The sequence below is a fragment of the Dermacentor variabilis genome, chromosome 11 (assembly GCF_050947875.1).
Source record: "Dermacentor variabilis isolate Ectoservices chromosome 11, ASM5094787v1, whole genome shotgun sequence".
Lineage (NCBI taxonomy): Eukaryota > Metazoa > Arthropoda > Arachnida > Ixodida > Ixodidae > Dermacentor > Dermacentor variabilis.
In genome coordinates this window covers 108834355-108859174 of record NC_134578.1, presented here as the reverse complement: position 1 = coordinate 108859174, position 24820 = coordinate 108834355, and the positions used below count along the sequence as shown (strand labels likewise).

General features: G+C 48.5%; 1 protein-coding gene across 1 annotated transcript in view; it reads right to left on the bottom strand.

Annotated features, from left to right (window-relative positions):
* The window catches only part of LOC142563420 (TNF receptor-associated factor 6-like), a 29246-nt gene extending 5575 nt beyond the window's left edge, over nucleotides 1–23671 (bottom strand). Inside the window, exons 1-4 of the mRNA XM_075673974.1 lie at nucleotides 23432–23671; nucleotides 22674–22940; nucleotides 22263–22628; nucleotides 12987–13316 (exon numbers count right to left, since the gene is read on the bottom strand). Coding sequence (XP_075530089.1) covers nucleotides 12987–13316; nucleotides 22263–22628; nucleotides 22674–22940; nucleotides 23432–23671 — 1203 coding nt within the window. The remainder of the gene's footprint in view (nucleotides 1–12986; nucleotides 13317–22262; nucleotides 22629–22673; nucleotides 22941–23431) is intronic.
* Between the last annotated feature and the right edge of the window lie 1149 nt (nucleotides 23672–24820).

The window sequence follows — 24820 nt, the reverse complement described above, 5'->3', positions numbered from 1 at the left end:
CACAGACGTACGCTAGGAAAATGTGCTGCACAAGGACAAAGAACTGCGACATGCCCTGTTGTGCGAAGCGCGCGAACAGAACACATGTATATATAAATATATATATATATATATATATATATATATATATATATATATATATATATATATATATATATATATATATATATATAAACTGCGAGAGCGCTTCGCGAACTCCATGCGCACACATGGCACCCGCACGAACTCGGCAGGCCGCCGACGAAGTAAAGCGCGAAGGCGCACAGCGTACATTGCGACACATGTCCCAAACTGCAAACAATCGTACTACCTAAAGCATACAAGTTATTTTATACCAAGGGCATACTCGACTCACGTACGGAGTGTCCACAAGCGAGTTATGCAGCGTACATGCTGTATCCATTCGCCAAATAGTAAGATTGATAACAAGCACAAAGCTGCAAGGGACTCAATACATTGCTACCATTTGAGGTGTCAAATAAAATCGAATTTGGCCGTTTCATATATTGGACACAATATATGGACACATCTGGTACCCGGTAATACCATGAAATACCCATCACGTGGGTAAAGGGGGGAAAACGCAATCGAGAACCTGAAGCGCAAACGATAAAAGCATGGTATGGTGCACGCAAAATTCTGTCAGTGCGCTGTAGCGCGAGGGAAGAAAATAGGGCGAGCACTTGACCTCACCTTTTGGGATACCGCACTAGTACTGAATAATAAAATAAAGCCTGTTTGAACCTGTTCCCTTGTCTGCAACACTCTTGCTTAACGGGAGACTAAAATACCACAATGACGGCTCTATTGCGGAGATCGGCAAGGTGCGCAGACAGAAATTCTTCGCATTCTGCAAGTGCTTTCTTGTTAGGATCACGCATAGCGGCCAATCCCGACGCTAGGGACATACAGGCACGATTTCGTCCCTCTAACTTTCGTCCTTATACTGCCCTTAACGCCTTAATTACAGCGTCAGTGAAAAGGCGCCTCACATAACATGACAATAAACTTGAAGAGCTGATTAGTGCCCTCCACTCCGCGCCCTCCAATTGAAAACACTACTGATTTCCAAATTAAACTACACAAACAGATCGCACAACCCAAACTAACAAACTAACCGAACTGCACATTCAGAACAGCCGCTATCATCCACAGCGCAATGCAAGTGCGATAACGCTATTATGCCCGGCTCAAACAGATCGCACAACCCAAACTAATCACAGAATGTCGTTTTCTTGACAGCAAAGCACTGCAACACTTACATGACAAAGGGCAGCGGCAGCACATTCAGAACAGTCGCAAACAGACTATAGTGCCATGCGAGTGCGATAACGCAACTATGCCCGGCTTCACGAATAACGTGGCCGCCTTGGTCACATACCAATTGAAAACACTACTGATTACCAAATTAAAACCACACAAACATATCGCACAACCCAAACTGATCACAGAATATCGTTTTCTTGACAGCACAACACTGCAACACTTACATAGCAAAGGGCAGCGGCAGCACATTCAGAACAGCCGCAAACACACCACAGCGCAATGCGAGTGCGGTGACGCGACGACGCCATGACGACGCGACTATGCCCGGCTCGCCCGGCTGCCCGGCATCACGAATCACGTGGCCACATTGGTCACATGATTTGACGACGGTATCGCCACCTTGTGCAAGGTTGGATCGCGCTGATGGGTTGTTGAATATTGTAGAAGCCGCTAAAGAGGCGGACGCGCCGTGGCGTGGCGATGGCGCCTTGAATCGTTTACATCACGACGGACGCGCCTACATCATCTAACGTTGGTGCGCAGAATTCCTTCGAGTGTTACCAAATCCTCCCTCTATCAGTCACCGCCCTTCAGCTGCAGCCACTGAACTAGCTGCACTGTGGGACGATTTTATTTGCGTCATAGAGCAGACAGATTGAGTCTACGGCAACCTTCACCGACTCAAGAGCAGCCCTGCGGTTCCAGAAGTCGCCACGCATGCACGAACCTCGCAATAGACATGAGACGCCTATGCAATAAAGCTTGCTAACTGCACCACATCGTTGTGCTGCCGTGGCTACCATCCCACTGCGAAATACAAAGCAGCGTCCAAGCTGGCCTTGGTGGCAAATGTGGACAGGACACTTCGAGAGAAATGGTCCAGATGCCTCTCTCGATTAAAGATGCGGCGACACTGGTATTTGCATGCGCTTGGCGTCTCCAGCGATCCCTCTCAACAGATGCAAGCTACCAACGCGGAGATTAATTTAGAAGGCCTCGTATTTTTAATGTGCACTTGCTCCCATTGAAACGCCGCCACCGCTGCAGCAAAGCCACTAAGCGACCACGGCGGGTGGTCGGCGGTAGTGCGGTTGCCGGTGAGGCCAGAGCGTAGCCATTGCGGCCATGCCTCTGCTACCATTAGGCCACATCCGTGTGTGACTGCTGTGTTCGGTGGCAGCGCATTGAAGTGTGTACACGCTAAAGACAATTCTGCATCCTTTGCAGCCATCCAAAGCAGCGGCCGAGATAATCAGCGCTACAGGCAAGATCTGCGACCGTCACGATTCTACCACGTGACGAAGATAGCTGGGGGCGTCGCTGTACCTTCCCGACGGCGGAAGGCTAAAATACGGTCCCCCTGAGCCCAGGCGTCCAGTTCGGCAGCAGCGCATTGAAGTGTGCACACGCTAAAGACAATTCTGCATCCTTTGTAGGTGAGAAATAGTGTCTATTTGCTTTGAAATCGTGATTGCAACTCTGCGCTGCTGCCGAACACGCCTGTTGTCGTTGTCCTTTTTTTTTGTATGAAAGTGATTGGATTGATACCTGTACTATCGTACAATGACGCCGGGGAAAGGGAAAGAAGGGGAAAGTGATGTTGCAGGCTTGTTTGCACAATTTAAGCGGGAAATGCGTGCTGAACTCAGGGACCTGAGAAAGTTTGTTCAGCACTGCAGTGACACGTGTGACGATGTCAAAGACGTGACCCGGGATCTAAAGGCACTAAGAGATGAATTAAAAAGCTTGGTGTCTGAGAATCAAAAACTAAAAGCTGAAAACAAGCAGTTATCTCTGAAATTACAAGAGTTGGAACAATATCAAACAAGTAAGAACCTTGAAATAAAGGGTGTTCGGGACGAGTGCGACTCTTTAGTAGCCATTCGAAAAATCTGTGAAATAGAGAGGCAGTCGATGAGAGGGACATTGATATATTACATAGAGTTCCAACTGCGAACTCAACAATCAAGAACATTGTTCGTTCTGCGAGGCGTGCTAAGAGAGACTCGATATTAGCCAAGGCTAAGAAAATGAGAATTGGCGCAAAAGACGTTGGCCTGGTTCGTGTTAACAGTGCAATTTTCGTCAATGAACATTTGACACGCCACAACAAGCAGTTACTTGGAGCAACAGTGGCAAAGAAGAAAGAGCTCAAAAGGAGGTTTGTGTGGACTGCAGGTGGCAAGATCCTAGCAAGGAAAGACGAAGATAGTCCTGTCCTGTGAATAACTTCTTCCGATGACCTTGCCAAAGTTAACTAAAGATTGTATCAGCTAATTATAAGCTTGCTTTCTCTTTACTGTAGATGAGTACGTGTGATGTATACACAGCAGAAGTATTTAACACCGCATTTAAGACCAAGCAAAGTAACTTCTCTCTGATTCATTTCAACATTAGAAGCATAAAAAACAAGCTTGACAGCCTACAAATTTTCTTGGAGTCTCTCGTTCTGAGATTTGAAGTCATTGTTCTTACGGAGACTTGACTGACGATTACTGATGATACACCCGTCATTAATAATTACACCTGCATACGCTTGGACCGCGTAGGGAAAAGAGGAGGGGGTGTGGCGGTATATATCAGCCATAGCTATGCTTACACCATTATTGAGGAGTACACAATTAGAAATGTAAATGTTGAATGCTTAGTTATAAAAACATCTCAATTTCAGCTTGCTGCCATATATAGGCAGCCAGCTGGTTCTAAATGCGAGTTCTTAAATTTTCTTGAGCAATTGATGCAGGTTTTTCAGACAAGCAAGTTACCTTTTTTGTTGGTGGTGATATATAGAGAGATGCAAATGAGAGAAAGGCAGGGATGTTAACCAGACTTAAAACCTCCGGTTTGCTACCCTGCACTATGGGAAGGGAAAGGGGAAGTAATGACGGAAAGAAGAGCGTGACAAAAATAAAAGCGTGAGAAAAAAATATGAAAAGGGATGAAATGGGTCCTTATAGTCTTTCTAATAGGCCACTGTCACGTAGAAAAGTCAACAAAGCCTTGACCGACTTTTGCTGCGACGACAGTTCACGTCGGCATTCCAAAACTAACTGTTCTGAAAGTGGCCTGTCGTCAAGGCGTGCCAACGTGGTCGCTAGTGACAGCCGGTGCGCGCTGTATTGAGGACAATGACAGAGCACGTGTTCGATGGTCTCCTCGCCGCTGCAGTGTCTGCAAGCCGCGCTGTCGTCCATACCGACTCGGAAGGCGAAGGATCTTGTGTAGGCGACACCAAGCCACAGTCGGCAAAGTACTGCTGTTTCTAGTCGAGAGAGTCCAGATGGGATCGAAGTCGAAGGGATGGGTCCAGTCGCTGTAGACGTGTATGCTGTAAGCTTGGTGTGTTTCATAAAGTTTTGATGGATTCATTTGCAAGCACACGAATTTTCGTTGCAGCGTCTGTTCTTGAGAATGGAATGGAGTCTTGCAAGCCCTTCTCATGTGCAGATCGTGCTGCTGCGTCGGCAAGTTCATTGCCCATTATGCCACAGTGGCTTGGAATCCACTGCAACGTGATGTCGTGTCCTTGCTCGACGAGGTGGTGAAGCAGCAGTCTGATTTCTAGAACTAGTTGTTCGTGGGGTCCTCGGCGTAAGGCAGAAACCAAACAATGAAGTGCAGCCTTGGAGTCAGTGAACACGCTCCATTTCTTGGGTAGTTCTTCAGAAATTACACGAAGTGCATAACGAAGAGCAGCAAGCTCCGCGGCAGTCGATGTAGTCTGGTGAGAGAGTCGAATCTTTATGGTGGAAGGTTTTGCAGGAAAGATCACCGATCCTGCACACCCATTCACCGTGGTTGAAGCGTCAGTATACAGATGATGATGATCGTTGTACGTCTCGTACTGCAAGAGCAGTGAAAGCTGCTTGAGGGCTGGAGACGAGAGTTGGGCTTTTGTTCGTATGCCTGGTACGATAAGTCGAACCTTTGCTAGAGCCAAGCACCATGGTGGAAACGGAACTTTCGCTGGAGCTGTATAACCTGATGGAAGGTATGCACAATAGGGCAGGACAGTTTCACAAAAGGAAGCACATGGTCGATCCTCTGGCAGTGAGGCTAGATGATGGGCAGGGGCTCAAGCAAGGTGTCCTACGTGTGCTCTGAGTGCTTCCATGACTATATGGGTCTTGGCTGGGAAATCGTGTGCAATCGCAATGGTTTCAGCCGTTGACAAACACCGCGGCAATCCAAGACACACTCTTAGCGCCTGGGCCTGGACGCTTTCGAGTGTATGGATATTCCTTCTGCAGGTTTTGGTCAGCACAGGCAAGCTGTATCGCAAATACCCAAGAAAGAGCGTCCTGTACAGTTGCATCATTGCATGTACTGAAGTACCCCAGACATTTCCTCCAAGAAACTTTTTGAAGCCTGGCGCTTTTTGAAGCCTGGCGCGCACTTGCGGCCGTGTCACACCAGATGCCCACATGCAGATGTCATCGGCATACATTGAAATTTTAACTGTGTTCGGAAGTCGTTCCACGAGACCAATGAGTACAAGGTTGAAAAGCGCAGGACTCAAGACACCACCTTGTGGAACTCCATGGTGCGTATAATATTCCGAGGTTGGGCCAGCTTCAGTGTTAAGAAATAGAGGCCGCCTATGTAAATAACTGCGAGTCCAACGATATAATGGACCGCCTAGGCCCACCGATTCCAATGCTTCAAGTATGGCGTCATGAAGAACGTTGTCGTAGGCTCCCTTTATATCTAAGAACATTGCGACAGATAACCTCTTACACGTTTTTTGGTGTTGAACATAGGTTACCAGATCGATAACGTTGTCGATAGAACATCGGTGACGTCGAAAACCAGCCATGGCGTCTGGGTAGATTTCGTAATGTTCAAGATACCACTCAAGTCTGGCGAGGATCATTCGCTCCATTACCTTCCCAACGCAACTTGCCAGCGCAATCGGTCGGTATGAAGTAATCTCTAAGGGAGACTTGCCAGGCTTAAGAAGCGGTACAAGGCGGCTGAGCTTCCAATCTTGAGGAACTTTGCCCTCTTGCCAGGACTCGTTATAGATATGAAGGAGTGCACTTCGTGCCCGTTCACCAAGGTGACATAGCATGCGGTAAGATATGTCATCCGGACCAGGCGACGACGACCGATTACAGAGGGCGAGCGCCGCGTCAAGCTCTTGCGTCGTGAAAGGCAGGTCCATGCGTGAATCGCGTGAATCTAGAATACGGTTCAATGTAAGCGAACCTGTGCGAGTTGGCTGGCCCGCAATCATAGCACAGAAGTCTTCCGCCACATCAATCTCTTGTCGGCGCTGGAATAATGCTAGGGCCTTAAACGGGAAACGCTGTTCCGGAACAGAACGTAGACCTCGCACAGTTCTCCATATTTGAGATAGCGGTTTGCGGGGATCTAGCGACGCACAAAATTTCGACCAACGCTGAGCCTCTAGTTTATCCATGCGCCGTTGTATCTTCTTTTGCATTCGCCTGGCTGTTCTGAGATCCTGAATTGACTTAGTGCGTCGATATCTCCTTTCGGCACGACGGCGAATCACACGAAGCCGCTCCAATTCCAGGTCGAATTCAGAATACCTTGGAGAACACGTAAGTGTGCGCGTGGCCGTCTGTGCCGTTTTCTTAATAGCTTGTTGAAGTCCACAAGAGAGGCCTTTGTGACAAGCGTCCTCAATCTGGGATTTAAAGACAGACCAATCTATTCTTCGTATCGTGGTGAACGTATACGTGTTAGACATTCCCTTGATCTTGAGGTAAGTGGGGATGTGGTCACTTCCGTGCGTTTCAATGTCCCAAAACCACTTAACATGTCTGGCGAGGCGGTGGGAGACGAAAGTCAAATCGAGGCAGCTGCTGTACGTTATTCCCCGCAGAAATGTTGGACTCGCGTCATTCAGCAGGTAGAGACCATTGTTGGAAGCTAATGAAGCTAGTCGTCTTCCCGTCGCGTTAACCTTTGAGCTTCCCCAAATGGTATGGTGAGCGTTGAAATCCCCAGTGATAATCCATGGACCAGGTTGTGTTTTCAAGATGTCTTCTAGTCTTTTGGTGTCAAATCGACTTGATGGAGACAGATACACCCCCAAGAGTGCAAAGGTGACTTTCCTATTTTTAACAGTCATGCACACATACTGATTGTCGTCATGATGTTGCACCGGTTGGACGACGTGAGTGAGTTCACGGCGAATAAACACGACCACCTTGCTACTTTTGATGTCGCTTGATGAGGATATTGTCTCGTAGCGGGATAGTCTCATTGGATGGGATAATCTTGGTTCACAGATGACAATGATTGGAAAGCGGTTAGTGAGAACAAATTGACGAAAATCGGCGATGCGACATCTTAGACCTCTCGCGTTCCACTGAAGGATCGACGCTTGTCTGACCTCCTTACGAAATGACTTGTGATTGTCAGTCATGGCTTCACTCAAGGCTTGCTAGGACGGGGCTCAGCGCGTCGAGCACTTGTAGTCCACTACAAGCAGATGGAGTGTCAATGCTTGTCAGCATGGCCCTGATGACATTCACAATGGATCGCAGCACCGGGATCATTTGGCAGTCAACTGTTGAAGCCTCACCGACAGAAGCGGGCTTCGATGGGAGCATCAAGCGTGGAGGCTCCTTAGAAGACTGAGAGCTTGCAAGCGCCGGCCACTCATCCACGGGGGCAGCAGTTCCCCTCTGAGGCCTCCTTGCGCTCTCGGGCGTTCCATATGAAGATGATGGCGTTGGCGCAAGCGGCGCACGAGCTCCACCCTGTCTTGATCGTTTCCGTCGATGACGACGTCGACGCCGGATCTTTCCTGAGGCTTCTCTATGGGTTGAGTTATCCCTCACCATTTGCTTCAGAACTTCGAACTCTTTTTTGATTCTTGGGCATTCTTTAGACGTCGCCTCATGGCTGCCTTCACAGGTGCCACACCTTAAGTTTGTGGCACGGCACACATCTACTGTGTGTGACTCCGCGCACCAGGGGCATATTGGGGAGTTTGTGCAGGCGCCCTTAACATGTCCGATCTTAAAGCACTTGTGGCATTGAAGCGGCTTTGGGATAAACCGTCGTACGACATGTCGGAAGTGACCGACCTTTACGTGCGAAGGGATGGATCCCCCTTGAACACAATCTTCACACAACGGCTGTTGCCAAGTCGGCATACGTGCGTGATGACCATTCCTTCGTATGCCGGTTTGATCAGAATTGGCAGGTCCGAGTTCGAAATAGCCAAGTCAACATCGTAGATCACACCTGCAGTGCAGGCCCCATCCATAGGTATGACCGATCGTACTTTTATGTTGCCCAAATCTGTTATCTGTCGCAGCGTCTCCAGCGTGGTTCCACGAGTTGTGTCGACAGCTAGAACATTCTTTCCTGTGTTCAGCCGGACTTCCTTGATGTCGTTAGGCGGCTTTCCCTCAAGAAAAACAGAGAGAGCTTGCCTGTTCAATACTCGAAGGTTGACAGAAGAATCCACTGGCATGAAGAGGATGGTGTGCGGCCAGCGTTCACTACCTGCCTGCATGGTTGACGTACTCGCTGGTGACGACGCCTTGATAAGCCTCCTTTTAGCCCTTCGGCTCCTCACCGACACGAAGCTGTCATCAGATGAGTCGTCACCTGTGATTGAGTAGACCTCTGTGTCTTCGCTGGTGCTGGACCAGGTGCCTCGTTTCCTTGAGGAACTTGTTAATGTAGTGATCTTGCCAGACGGGCCGGCAATAGGCTCTGCATCCATGGCCACAGGAGTAGGAGTCTCTCTTGAGCGGTCACTGGTGGTTGACCAGGTGCCTTGACTCATAGAAGAGATTGCCGTTGCAGACTTCTGGCAGCACGGGCCTGCGGAACGTTCCGCGTCCATCGCCTCAAGCCAGGACGCGGAAAATGCCCCAGAGACTGATGAAAATTTGACGGAAACTGGCTAGCTGGGACAGATGCGTTCTAGCACTTGGTAACTTCGTCTTCGTCAGCCGGTGGTGATATAAATATAAATACAGTTAGTAATGACCAGTACGTGATGAATTACAAGAGCCTGATTATGTCATACGTATGTGAAAATTTGATTTCGGTTCCCACACGCATTGGCCCTAAAACAGCTACAGCGATAGACATCTGTGTTACGAATATCAGTGTATCAGAAATAATAGGCGGAGTGATAGTTAGCGACATAAGTGATCATCTACCCGCGTTTTGTGTTACTGATCACTTCACACGCAGACATGTTGTAGTAAGCAAATATCGAGTGATAAATGACAAATCGCTTGAAAACTTTTTTTTGTTAGTGGAGGCCATAAATTGGACTAGCGGGTATGACTGCAGTGATCCTAAAGATGCTTACGAGCAATTCTTCAAGAAGTTAAAAGTAAGTTATGATGATGCGTTTCCTTTACAATGTGGCCTAAACAATAAGAAAGCAATAAGAAAACCTTGGATTAATCCTGCACTATACGGAAGAATAAGAGAAAAAAACAAAATGTATCACACTTTTATTAGTACGCGCGATGTAAACCAATTTAAGGACTTCAAGAAGCTTCGAAATAAACTAACTTCAGATGTAAAGAAAGCAAAAGAAAATTATTATGAAAGTTTGTTTCTTCGCCATCGAACTAATGTAACAAAGATATGGGAAACAGCAAACATATTGGCAAGCAGAAACAATGCCATAACCAGCGTACAAGAGATTGAGATAAATGGAAACGCGATAGGTGGGCACTGTTTGGCAAACACATTCAATAAGTACTTTATAAAGTCAGGAAAGGCAGATAGCGGAATTGTAGGCAGTCAACAGCCAACAAGACACATCAGTTCTTATCAAATTCGTTTGTTTTGTATCACGTCTCCCTGCAAGAGACTGAAGAGTTACTTAATAGAATAAAAAATGGCGCCGCTGGTTATGATGAATTTAGGGCTGAGCCAGTAAAGTATGCTTCTAAGGTAATAAAAAACGTTCTCACCTATATTAACTTAATGTTCGATACTGGTATCTTCCTTGACCAACTGAATATAGCAAGGGTTGTTCCAATCCACAAATCCGGAGACAAAAACGCCCTTACAAATTATCGGCCAATATCGGTATTACCTGTTTTATCAAGTCATTGAGTGGGCAATTACTGATCGCATAACAAAGTTCTTAGAGAAATATAATATCATATCTATTTCGTAATTCGGATTTCAAAAACACAAGTCAACTGAACAGGCACTACTTCGTGTAAAGGAGGAAATTATTCAAAGTATTCAAAATAAGGATTTTACTTTAGGTCTCTTTCTAGATTTGCGGAAAGCATTTGATTCGGTGAATCATTATATTCTACTTCTAAAACTGCAGTGTTATGGAATACGTGCCATGTCATTGAAATTAATAACCAGCTACCTTGAGAAACACTTCCAATTTACAGATGTTAATAATTATTCTTCGACGTCGTTAAATGTAACAAATGGAGTGCCCCAAGGATCAGTATTAGGTCCTACCCTGTTTTTGTTATACATTAATGACATAACTCAGATTGACAACACCCTTGATATAGTAATGTTTGCGGACGATACTAACGTATTTTTTACTTCACGGACGAAACGTGAACTTCAAGAAAAGACTAATCATTATCTTCAAAACCTATCCAAATGGCTAAATGATAATTGTCTACAATTAAATGCCTCTAAAACTAAATACATCATTTTTCTTCTCTAAATAAACGCGACCAACGTGACATGCATATTACGTATAGAAACGAGATTATTCAGCAAACACCTGAGCAAAAATTCCTAGGCGTTTGGTTCCAAGAGTCTTTGGTACGGTCATGTCACGTCGACCATTTCATAGTCGATATAGCTCGATCAATAGGATGTATTACAAAGATTTCTACATTAATACCTCTTCGGCTAAAAAAAAACTCTTTATTATACTCTAGTATATTCTAAGATTGCCTACTGTTCGCTAGTATGGGGCGCCACCACTCAGCGCAACTATAATAGATTAACGGTACTACAAAAGCGCGTGCTACGTATTTTTGAAAATTATGCAGGAGATATCCGTGACTTACGTACCAGGGAGTTATTTCTGAAACACGACATGCTTATGGCCAATCAAATTTATGTCTATAAATTAGTGCAACATATACACACCACAAACATATACAAGGACAGTGATATGGTAGTTGAACATAAGTACGGGTTTAGGCAGCATAGGAGGACGCTTCCGAAGATGAGGACAAATTACGGGAAACAATCGGTAACGTATCAAGCTATACAGATTCTAAATAAACAGAAAAGACATACTAAATTGGGCAGACAGCCGTGGTAAACATAAAAGAATGTACAAAACGTTCCTTGTCAGAACAGCATGTGTATTGTAGACTGTTTTACATTACTTTCTACTATGTCCATGACATTCCTGATTTTCTTTTTTTTATGTTTTTGTAAGCACAATGTACTGGTACATAATCGTTCTCTACATATCTGTAACATGATAAAGGGTCTACTAGCTATCTAACACATGAATCCTGTGTGACCTTTTCTATATGTATATCTATCTGCGTGATCTATGTACACATGTATGCATTTCATACTACTTATCTGATCTATTAGAAGTCACTTTTTTTCCTTCGTCGGCTGTAAATTGAGTGCAACTGTAATTTTAATATAATGTGCACCTTACTGTATATGTTATTGTACGCGTAAATGCTTTATGAACTGAACGGGGGCAGGGGCCCAGTCAGGCTATTTCAGCCATTAGGCTCTGTCTCCGCAGGAAATGCCCTGAAATAAACTGATTTTTTTTATTTTGACATCACAGAAGTGGGTTCAGGACCAATCCTCTGTGCGGCACGGAGAACTCCCGATTTGCGAGCGAAGCCGGACGGTTCTCCGCAAACAGGTTGCGTTGAGTCGCCGTGAAGCTAACATGGACGAACATTAAAAACCCTCCCGTTCCGTCGTAAACTTGTAGACGCACATGCATGTTATTCACGGCTTCGTTATCACCGCTTGCGCTTACGATTAAGTATAAGATGGAGCAGGTATTCGCGATACTGATTTGGAAAGCACTGCGAGTCGAACGCACATGGTGCAAACCCACACAAGCCGACAGCCCCACGCTCCTGGCATCGCGCTTGAAACATTAAACACTGTACTTGCATGTGGTTTATTAGAAAAGAACAGCAAATATTTCAGTGCAATTTAACAAATCAGTATGTCTATTGATGATTAAGACACGCAACCTAGCCTCCTTCGCCGTGAAAGACCAGTTGAGTAAAAAAAAGGTCGCAGAACAAGACAGACGAGAAAAAGCACAGGAAAACTGTAACATGCCTGCATTAAAGTAGACGATAAAAACGAAAGTAGTACACCCTATGCCGCACTAACGGATGCGAGTAAGCTTACGCGAATAGAAGGGCAGTTCATAAATCAGTAGCGCTGCCGCATACTCGCTGCTGGCTCCGCTCAACATATCTGATTGCGCACGAGTTCCCATAGCTTTCAGTCAGTAGTGAGGATTATAGCGATTTAGAAGTAGGATACGATACATACAGACAACAGTGTCATAGTATTTGCTTCTCCTCACGGTTTCCCGCGTATGTAATATTTCCATATTTGCTTTCATCTACCTTACACGTGATTAATCCGCTCTAACAGCAAATCACCCCTATTGATAAAAAGAATGCCCATTTTACTTTCTAAATATATCCAATGCATTTTGCTAAAATGACCTGGATAAAACTGACACACGAATTCGCTCACTCGTGCTCTCTTACCTTGCGCCTCAGCAGGTTCTCCAACGGAAAGTCTCTCCACTCAGCTTCCTCTGGAAGAAACTGGTCACCGTCGAGTAGACAGGCGTGTCTGTCGTTGAGTAAGCACTGCTCGTAGCAGCTTTTGCAAAGCACGTCTCGACAGGGCAGAAAAACTGTCTTTCTGGGCAGCACACCACATGCGCCGCATACTCTGTTAGCAGGAACAGGCTCGACGAAATGCAAAGGTCTCCAGTCCAGTTCCTCGGTAAAACCGCACAGCGTGTACAGCTTGCCTTGAGAAGCCATGACGGACTCCGCATACGTCGACTGCGAAACGCCGTGCCAACGATTCTGCGGAAACATGGAAGTGTTACCTACGCGCTATATCCCGTCAGCTGTTGCCAAGGCAACGATCACTCTGGTTATGCTACGGCCAGTTGCTGACTGTTCAAGGCCAGGACGCCGCTCGCTCCGTCTCGCTCGGCGCCGCGCGCGCTCCTTCCCTTCGGGTATGCTTGGGGTGTGGGTGGCTCGAGCCGAACTTGTTGAAGGGTGTGTCGTCTCCTTTCTGCTGCCATGCCTCCACCACAGTTCTTTCTCATAAATCACGAGAGTCAATAAAATTTGGGGCTTGGATATCGCAAGCTATGTAGCGTTGAACGGGGCTACTGGTTTTACAGTGCATATACGCGCCGTGTCTGTCCATAAATTTTGCGTAAGAAGAATGTTTGCGAATTCAATACGCGAAGTTGTGTTCCATGCTTGGCTGAACACTTAGCATTCCGTTAGAATTTTGCTATGAGAGACATTGCATTTTACATGACAGAAAAGTCTTGGTAATTGGCGTCAGCATGTTATCCGTGTTAAGGCCAGAATACACGGAGCGAACTTTCACGACGAAGTTCGGGCGGCAGAAAATCAGCCGCGGCGCGACGCCGTATGTTCGTCGGGCTGCGCTACATGAAGCGAAGACACGGCGGCCGCCGCCGGCGAGCCGCTGCGTTGTTATCAGTGTGGCTAGACGAGGCAAATGCGCTGTAGTGAAACACATGACAAAAAAAAAATTTAACGACAACTATCATCGCTTTTGAATTGCGGAACACTCTAAAAACACGCAAAATTTTGTTTAGAAATGATTTCTAGTGTTTTTTATGTGTTTGAGACATTCATGTGCCGATGTAGTTTAAAGAAAGCGGCGATGCTATGCGTTGTGGCAAAACTGGGCGGTTAAACAACTCTCGGCTCCTCCAACTCCGCGGCTCTGTTCTGTGGCTCGACGCGCGCGCGGCCGCGCCGCTTTGGATGCCATGAATACGAAAAGCGGAAGACCTGCGTGAACGATAGAGCGGCATGGGGCTACACGGGCAAGCGGGGAAGCATAGTCGGAAGTCGGGGCGGATAGCGAGACCTGATTGGCCCACTCTGGGGCGCCGCTCGTTTGCCCCTTCCGGTGTCGTCGACGGCCGACCAACTTTCCTGCGCCAGCTAGATCGGCGGCGAACGACGTTTTCTCTTCCGCCGCGCTTCCCGCGTACGCCGCCGGGCGTCGAACGACGACTATTCGTCGCATATACGCTCCGTGTATCCTGGCCTTTAGAAAGACTTATCCCAGCGAAGCTGACATCATGATTCTTATTACCCTGGTGAGTCGTTCTAGCCAGATATGGTCATTTATTAATGCGTAAAAGAAAGAGTTAGGCGCCCGTTTTTTATGAAAAAGTTTGCTGCTAGTTTCACCCCTCTCTGAAACAGGCCTCCAAAAAACGAATCGCTCATGGCTGCTAACACGACGGCACGTCATGTAGAGTATTTACATAGTTAATTCGCAAATACCATAGTAGAAATCACCTGAGAGAAAAGTCTCGTTAAGATCGAGAGCCGATCAATTGCAAGCGATGAAATGTTTCATAGTGGCCCTCAGTAGCCTTTATCGACAATATGGCACACCCATCACGCAACGGTAGCACGCAACGGTAGGAACCGAGTGTCGGTATGGCGAGGCACGCTTTGTTCGTGAAATCCATTACTTTACTACAATTTCAAATTGAAACCATAAAGCATTTTTTTGCAGCTGCAATTGGAATGGCTAAAATATTCTCGAGCTACTACAGCGCAGCTTAGATTGCATAGAAAATGAAAATTCAAGCACTTTCTGTCTCACCATGCCTCGATCTAGCGTTGTTTAAATATGCAAACAGAGAACTATTCGCTCCGTCGGTACATAAAAGAGAACCTCGTCCAACTGCAGGCAAAATAAAGTTTGCTCCAATCCAATCGCAAACATTCATAAACAGAACACCAGAAAACTTAGATATATATTCACTTGATTTTTGACCCTCCAAAGGGGAATTATATCTTCAATATGTCCCATACTACAAATGATTGACGCTTCGACTTCTTTCTGGCTGCAGCACGCGGTCCAACAGGCATATTTCGCTGAAAAATTTAGGCCGAATAGCCTGTGTCAGTTCGCCAAACAAATTCGTCATGTATATTCCCCAAGCTACAAGGACCAGTAAATTCTCAAGTGAGTTGAACGTGTAGCACAGAAAAGGGAATTGGTACAATCCATTTTGTATTCTGTAAATAGAGGTAAGTCTTCATTAGCTTTACTTCAAATTACCGCCGCTTAAAATAAACACGTGAAAAATCGCCTAATCTTAAGAAGCTGTCAAAGAAGCAAGTTGTGCTTGTAGAACCTAACTGCAGTAACAGTTAAGTCCTCGTGTTACTGCCGAGCGTTTCTGTGAAGAAACGCGAAAATTCGATATTACACCATGAACTACTCGCCGTGAGCAAACCAGTTTTAGCGGATTGTAACTGTTTTAGAAGTCATATATTGCCAGCGTCCGTGACATACTTGTTGCACCGCGGCAGGCATGGTATCATAACTGGATTCTTATTTTGTATATTTTTGCGGTTGTCGATTGAAAAACCCGCAATGGGCTGGTCTGCGCTCCTTCGGCTGGCACTGTAGCGTTGCCTTCGAGAGCTACATTGTCGTCTAAGAAATAAGCTCTTTGAATAAATTTTCGCAAATGAAGACGTCGTAAAAATATATTTGAGACGAGCGCCATAAGTATACAAGCAGAGCGAACGAGGGCGAGCAAACGAAAACACCGCAGAAAGCGCCCGGACACCGCGCGAACTGTAGCAGACGACAGGCGCGAGTCCTTGCCCTGACGTCACGCGAGCGGCGCTCGCAGCGCCCCTGTAGTTCGTTCTCGAGGCTAATAGATGTAACGGTGTGGAAATAATCTTATTCGGCTAGCTGCGTAAGTGTTGTTACCGACAATCTTATCGCCTTTTTCGGATTGGCGATTTGTAAAGGTCGCGAACGTTAAACTAAAGGCTGTGGAAAAGCAATTTACTGACACGGCAAGGAGTAGCCTAAGATGGAAGCCCGACTAACTGCGAAATGAAAAACCATTGGACGAAGAGAATAAAATCTTGCAGAGAGCGTCTGGATATTTTTAATCAGAAGCTTTCTTTTCAAACCATCTCTGTAATTCCTCACTGTGGCTGCTGGATGTTGCTGCAGATTTGCGAATCGCTCAATCCTTGACATAAAATTTAAAATATTTGCCTAATTTGGGATCGAACCACTGTCCCCCAAGTAAAGCAGCCTAATGCTCTATTCATTAGACCACAAGATTTCCTTCGAAACTACAAGCTGGCACTACCATTACGCCCTATCGCACGTGTACATCGATGGCAGGAAGGCCAACCAGTTGGATCACCGCGTGTGTCCAATTGCGCAGGACGGCTGCGTGAGGGAACATTCCCGCTCGCCTGTTTCCTTGGCACCAAAGACATTGCAATAAACTGTGTAAATTTATATAATTTAAACAACAGCTTCAAACAAGCCTCGATTCACTTGTTCCCCTGTCACACTGGTCACACGGGCAAGCTTAAGTGCACTTTGAGCGAGTGCATTTCGCCACTAGTGTCATTCGCAGTCTGCCGCACGGGAAAGCTTACGGTCAATTACAGCAGAGTGCACTCGTCCTCAAGTGTGCTTGGCGAACATACTTCGTGGCGGCGAAGTGTAAACACTTCGCCTCATTATCCTCATTAGCACTTTATCCTCATTAGCAATTAGAAAAAGTATCTTGAAAGTAATCTTGAAAGTATATTCAAAAGTAGTTTTTATTTACCCAATAATGTGTTAAACCAGTGGAAATGATGCCAAGTGGAAATCGAACATACAGACACTTTGTAGACTTTTAGGTCAGGAAAAATAGTACTTGATAGTACCCAGAAAGCCAAGTAAGACTCGAGCACAGGGAATGCGGCGAGCTCGGTTGTCGATCGCCTAAAATGTGATCTACGGGTAAAACGCATCTCATAATAGTGCGAATCAATGTTTGGCTCATTGACGGCACATTGCGGTAGGTATGCACTTTACTGTCGCCCCTGGCTTGAAGAAAAATAAAATTATGTGTGACCAATGTGGGAATCGAACCTCTGATGTCGAGCACGGCAGCGCGCGGCTCTCATAACTTCGCCACGATCGCTCCTTGAGGCTGTTTTTGCTTTATTTTTTTTTTGCTGTTGGCGGTCACAGTGAAACACTTAGAAGCCGAAAACAAAACGAATGATTTACATCGAAAAGATCAAATCTGTTGAATGCTTCAACTCTCAGTAAGTCTGATTACAAATGCTCGCAAAATTTTGAGCGAAAAGCGGTCCAGAACCAATTGTCACTAACATCAGCAGGGGCTGTTATGGGAGCAGCGACTGAAGCATGACTAGGCGATGAAGGAAAAAATATCGATAAAGAAAGACTGCCTTTTAATAGAAAACAAGACTCAACTTCAATTTATTCAGCGAAATTCAAATCTGCAATGAATTTTCTATGATGCGACGAAGCAATAACAAAAAGAAATAACTTTGTAATTAAGAGGGGAAGCGCAGCGATCGCCGTGGTGTACGGACCTGCTTACACCGGCTCGGTCTCCTTAAAATCTTTTTGCCGCGATTTTCTGTGAGTAACAGCCCAGATTTTGTACCATTCCAACCGTTAGACCAGAAGGACTCTTAGATACCAAGTTATCAGGTGAGACATTTATTTTTCCGGGACTGGGACCCATTTTGTGTTACGTCCACGCTGTCGCCGCGCTAAGACTAAGCGCGTGTGCCAAGTGCTCGGGCTCCGAGGTGCTCGGCCTGCCAGTCTACTTGGCGCGTTCGCGCGCGTGCCCATGCGAGCTCCGAGACGACGCACAAGCCTCTGGCCAAGTCCGCGAAGCATGAAAGTCCAAGTATGTGGCAAAGATATTTCCCCGGAAGAGTTAACCGCCGAGATGGGCTGGTATACCACCCGTTCCCCTCGGTGTACCGCCCATCGCCTCGACGAGAAACGGGGCCAAAAATTATCCCAATAACAACAACCGAGGACGCAAGACTCTTCCTCTCGCTGTAGACCCAGGCAGCAAGTAAGGACTCAGGTGCTCAAGGCCGGGCGCATGCTCCCACTACCAGCAAATGAGATCAAGATCATCGTCAGACCCAAACGAGCACTCAATATTTCAAAGGTCGGCAACCCTTAAGTGAACGCAGCTGTTCTTCAAGCAACGCAACTTAGATCAGAAGACAGTAAAAACGACACAATCTGTTCGAACAAGAGAGAAGTGGTTCTCTCTCTCTCTCTCTCAGAAGGCTGGCACTATCTTCTGGAACGCATGCAGGAGCGCGGCTCAGCGCCAGCAGGGTGGGGGAGATGGGATTAACAGAAAGAGAGGGTAGGAGGGAGAAAGGTAGACGGTCGTCCCAGCAGCATCAGAGCAGCCCTGCCGGGACCCAGTGGGTTCGACCGGAGGAGTAGACTGGAGGTAGACCGTATAGGAGGTGGCCCAGTAGAAGCGATGTAGTGGCAGATCAGGAAGCCCGAGGTGGTGGGATGGCTGTTAGGCCATCCGTCTTTGTAGAAATTACCTATAGTCTCGCCGAGAGCCCTGATAAGTCGAGGTATTCGACGACCCTTAGGAAGGCAGGTAGCTGATTACGACAGGGGTAGAGGATATCTTCCTGTCGTGAACATGGGAGCCCTAGGCGGAGGATCTCTTGCAGAAGTCGGCCGCGGTGCTGCAGGTGAGCAGGGCAGGCCAACAGGAGGTGCTCCAGAGTCTCTGGTTCACCACAAGGGGCACAGGCTGGTGAGGTGGCTTTCCCAAGGCGGTGCCGGCGGGCTGCCGTCCAGTAGCAGCCAATTCGCAGTCGAAGCAGCAACGAGGCATCCCTTCGTAGGAGGCCGTGCTGTGGAAGAGGCCGTGGAGGTCGGCCCAGGGATACCCGGTTGTCCGGGTGGCAGGCGATGATGTGCCGGCGCCGCCTGTGTCTCGAAAGGGATGCGTCCGTTACAGCATGGCTGAGGGGCACGCTTGAGATGTGGGCACTTTTGGCAAGGGTGTCCGCCTCTTCATTGCCCGGGATCCCCAAGTGTGCCGGTAGCCAATGCAGGGACAGTTAGCATCTTGCGTCCTGAAGGGCCGTCAGTCTTGAAGAGAGCAGCGCAACCCCAACGGTAACCCTGTCAGGGTTCTGCAGGCAGAGCAGCGCCGCCTTGGAGTCGCAGAAGATGGCTGCCGGGGTCGCTGATAGCTCCTCTGCAAGTAGGTCCACAGCAAGGTGGAGGCCTGCTAGGTCTGCTGCTGTAGAGCTGGCATGCCCCGGGATACGGCACAGCTTGCTCTTTTGTAGGGCCGGTGGAACGCAGGCTGCTGTGAATGAGCCCGTCTCCGGTATCACGGATCCATCGACGAAGATGTGAGGGTGGTCCCCAAGTCTCTCTTGGAGGAGAGAGGCTGCCGTCTGCTGTAGGGCGCGTGCTGGGGAACGGTTCTTCGAGACACCTGGCAGCTCCGTCGAGATAGGGATCGGTGGTCGATGTGGTGGGCGATGCTGTACAGCGTTTGCAGGCGTGTCCCCTATGACTTCCTTATAGAGGCCATACAGCCGTCCCAGGTGTGATGCTGGCCGGGAACGCAGGCGGGTCAGGAGTGCTTGACCGTCTACGGCATGGTGTAGGCGATCAATGTGTCGTAGCCGCAGGAAGAGTAATGACAGGGGCCAAGCACCTGCCTCAGCCAAAGTGGCGGCCCCTTGTGAACTTCGGGGAACGCCAAGACAGAGCCGTACTGCTGACCGGTGCTGCAGCTCCAGTTTCCGCAGGCGGGGTGGGGGCAGCGCCACAAGAGGGAGGGCATACAGTAGCCGTGAAGTGGCTGCAGCTTAAATAGCTGCAGGGCCAACCTGGTAGTACTGCCCTGTCCACAGGCAAGGAGCTGAGAGATCGCCTTGCGGACCCGAAGCGTCTGGGCGCACAGGGCCTTGGTAGCCGGCAGCCAGGTCAGCCGATGGTCAATGCGCAGCCCCAGGTAGGTGACTGCCTTGCTCCATGAGATCTGGACACCCTCCAAGCGCAGCCGGGCAGCTGAGCGGTGGGCTGATGCTCTGGGATGCAGTAGCAAGGCCTCGATCTTTCTGGCCGCGATGGTGAGGTCGATGCTGCACAAGTAGGCAGCCGCAGTGTCCAGGGCTCTCAGTAGGGCCGCACGTGCCTTGCGGATGTGTTGCGGTGGTCCCCGCTCCCATAGGGCGATGTCGTCCGCGTAGATTGAGGACTGCTCGGGAAAGTGACGGTCGATCGGTAGGGCACCAGGCAACCGTGCAATGGCCAGGTTGAATGGTGTTCGAGGTGTAGCATGGAAATTAATTACATCATATCTATCAAATGGGTATCAGTATGTATGCATCGACAATCTGGTATCATAAAATAGAAAGTCGAACATGGCGTCCCTAAAAGATCAATCTTAGGACCCCTCTTATTTCTTGTATACATAAATGATATAACATCAATACCAAACTCCCCTAAAATAATAATGTATGCTGACGACACCAATATCTTCTTTACTGGCACTACAAAAGAGGTCATAGAATCATCAGCTAATAGTTACCTTTTACAGCTCTCCAAGTGGCTTAAATGCAAGCGGATGAGTTTAAACACATGCAAAACTAAAGATATAATTTTTAAGCCAGCAAATAAAAGAGACCCCTACTCTGTTCATCTGAACTAGGAGGACGCGTTACAGGAACAAGTTACAGAGCAAAAGTTCTTGGGCGTATGGTTTACAGAGGACCTTACATGGAATACTCAAGTTAATCAATAAAAAAGTGCGATATATCGAGTTACTGGCTGCATGTATAAAATACAAAATATGCTACCCAGATGGTTGAAACCAACATTATACTACTCACTTTTCTATTCAAAACTCAGTTACAGCATTATAGTCTGGGGAACTACGACAGCTCCAAGCTACAACAAACTAATTATTGTACAAAAGAAAATATTGGGAATGTGTGAAAACTATGTGGGTGACCAACGAGGACTCCGAACAGAACCTCTCTTTATTAAATATACCATACTTAAAGCAGATCGTTTATTATTTCAAACTACTCCAATGGATATATAAAAATAGGCTGCACACAATACCTGTCGACAGTTGCACCTCATACCCAATACGTAGAACACACCATCTAAAGCCCGCCACAAGAACTAATTACGGAAGGCAAATATAGAATTAACAAACGATCAATATATTAAACAGTGATCACTTTAACGACAATACACACAATCCTTCCACAAATTCAACAATGACTGTAAAAACCTATTAGTGGGCAGTGACATTGCATTTTCATTTTGAGTAACTTGTGCTCATCTCTGATAACACATGTAACCTCAGTTATGTCACAGATTTTTTCCAGCGCTTGTAAATCATATTTGCCATTGTTTCAGCATTTACATTGTACATCAGTCTAAATCTTCGTTCTTTTCTGAAATGTTTCTATGTACTGATCTATTTACTGTATATGCTGTTTATTTTCGGGCCAGTGATCCTATGGTTTTTGCTTCTTTGTTGACTTCTGATGTAAGCCAATTTTATTGTTATATAATACTTATTACATATGTATCTTCTGCTTTTTCGAAATCTGTCCCGTTGAAGCAAAAGTAATGCTTTGGAGAAATGTGTTCTGAATAATTCAATTTTTCGTTGCCGTGTGGTGTGTGTTGAAGATATGTTTGACAAATATGTATGGGAAATATATGTCATCCTGCCTTGAACTGTAGGTGCGCAGCGGCTCTGTCAGGCATCTTGCCTTTACCTCTGCCCCCTACACGGAGAGAATCCGTGAAACAAACAATAAAAAACAAAAAAGGAAGGGGCTCACCACTGACCCCTGAGGTACACCTGCAGCGACTGGATGGGGGGTGCTCTTCGATTGACCTACACGTACCCTGAGGGTGCGGTTGTGATGGAATGACGATAGGAACTCCCGCAGGTTGCCACAGATGCCGAGGAGGTCCGGGCCCTGCTGGACAACTGCGTGAGGGAGGCTGTCGAAGGCACCTTGTACGTCGATCAGCAAGAGCATCACGAAGTCATCGCCGGCCTTGGCGTCCTCCGGGGTGGACACCATGTCAGCGATGGAGTCTGCAGTGCACCGCCGCCGCCGAAAGCCCGTCTGTTGGTGTACCAGGAAGCCGCAAGCACGGGCCACCCAGTCCAGTCGTGCTAGAGCCATGGCTTCCATCAGCTTGCAGGCAGCGGAGGTGAGGGAGATCGGTCGATAGGATGACAGTTCCCTAGCCGGTTTTCTGGCCTGGACGATGGGTGCCACAATGGCTGTGCGCCATGCCTCTGGCACCTGCCCTGACTGCCAGATCTCATTAAAGCGCTCGAACAGGCGCTGTTGCTCGCTGGCGGCCAGGTTGCGGAGCATCTGTGGCATTACACGGTCTGGTCCTGGTTCGCTGCGGCGTTTCCCTAGCCTCAGAGCCGGCTGGAGCGCGAGCAGGGCAAGTGGCTCTTGGCAGAGGGCAGCGACCCGGCTGGACGTGCAAGCAGGGTGGATACTGTGTAGACAGGTGGGCAGCTGGGCAGGGGGGTGTCCGACCGGCAGGATGGCTGCACTCTGTGGCAAGGGGAGGGGCGAACCGGTCCGCCAGAAGTTCCGAGAGGGCCTCTTCGCTGATTCGTAGCGAGATGGTCACAGCGAGGACGGGTTGACGGCTCGTCTTCTTGCCGGTGAGTGACTTGTGTAGTCGCCAGGCTAGGGGGGCTCTTGAACGGTATTTGATGCTGGAGCAGAGCCTCACCCAGCTCTGGTTCCTCCTGCGCCGGGCCTGTCTTCTACAGCAGGCGTCCACTCGTCTGTATACAGTCCAGTGCTCTGCCTTCCTTGTCCGAATTGCTCTGCGCTTTTTGCGGCACCTGGAGGCACGGAGATTGAGTAGGCGGAGATCCGGGGTAGGGGTGTCCTGTGGCGCAGAGCACTGAACGGTAGCCGCCTGGGCGCACTCCGCGATGGCATCTTGAAAGCTTTCGGCCGCCTCACTGCAGTGCTTCCTAAACAGAGACCAGTCCATGACGGTCTTTTTCTGGTCTTTTTATTTATATGCTCGCCGCGGTCGTGTCTTGGCTGCCGAGATGCACCGTGACAGCACAACACTCCACGGGCCCTCCTACGACGTCGGCCATTCGAACCACAGTGTGGGCCAGGTTGCACCGAACGTAGATTGCTCTCCGTGGCTTGCCGGGCTGGTGGGCGTCGTCCAGGCACGGCGCGTCCGTGCAGCCGCGTGTCGTGCAGGTGGTGGCGCCTGAGTAGCCGGTGTATCCCAGGACTCGCAGGTCCTCGGCCATCGCGTACACCTCCTGCAGAGTCGCTCTGCAAGAGATGCAGGGAAAGGTCTGCGTGTCGCTGCCGCAGAGAGTTAGTGCTCCACTGGAGAACACTCGGGCGGCGGCGACCCTTGCTTGCTGCTGGCTGATCAGCCATGGTGGTTGGCTGGCTGATGGCAAGCCACTTCCTGCAGGTACATGGGTCGGAGCGGGTGCTCAGCTGGCAGCATGGTTCTGACTGCTTCCATGATGAGCAGCAGGTTTGCAACCAGCTGATCCACGGTAGTCTGGGCAGGAGGCGCGGCAGTATCCTGTGTCTCCTGGCGGCGGTAGGCACGAGAGGCTGGTACCGGAGACCTCGCCGGACCTCGCCGGAGGTGAGCTCCTATGGAGGACACTCGCGACAAGTCGCGCCTTTGGCGCCTTCTCGCTTCCCTCCTCCGTCCCAAGATCCCTCGCCATCCTGCACTCTCCATCGCGGTGGCTACGGGCTTGAGCACAGAGCAACTGGCCGAACTCTTCGCCGATGCCTTCGCTCCACCGCCACCGTCTGTGCGCCCCGTCAGTGCACCCTGCGAACTACCGCCGCACAACAAGGCTGAACTCCTCGCTCCCCTGCGCTACTTTCCTACGAGGGCAATCTTGGAGCACGTTGAGGTGCTTTGCTCGGCCGAGTTTACCCCCAGTGAGTTGCGCATTGTTTTGTACACGCGTAAACGACGCTCAGCGCCTGGTGCCGACGGACTAACACATAAGGCCCTCAGGAACGTCGATGCAGCGCAGCTCCCTTCCCTACTCGAGGCCTTCAACGGCGTCTAGCGCAGTGGCATTAGTCCTGCTGACTGGACAGAGGCGATCGTCGTCCCTATTCTCAAGCCCGGCAAAGCTGCCACGAGCGTCAGCTCCTGTCGCCCAGTGTCGCTTACTTCGGTGGACGGCAAAAGTCTGGAGGCCATGGCTTTACGCCGCCTTGAGTGGGTTGCCTCCGCCCTCGACGATTTCGCCCCTGAACAGAGTGGTTTCCGGCGACTGCGCTCAGCAGCTGACTCACTCGCGGACGCCGTGGCTACGCTCGAGCACGCAGCAAGTCGCCAAGAAGCCGGATATCTCATGCTGCTCGATGTGCAATGCGCATTTGATGGTCTCCCTCACACCACCATCATTCAAGCC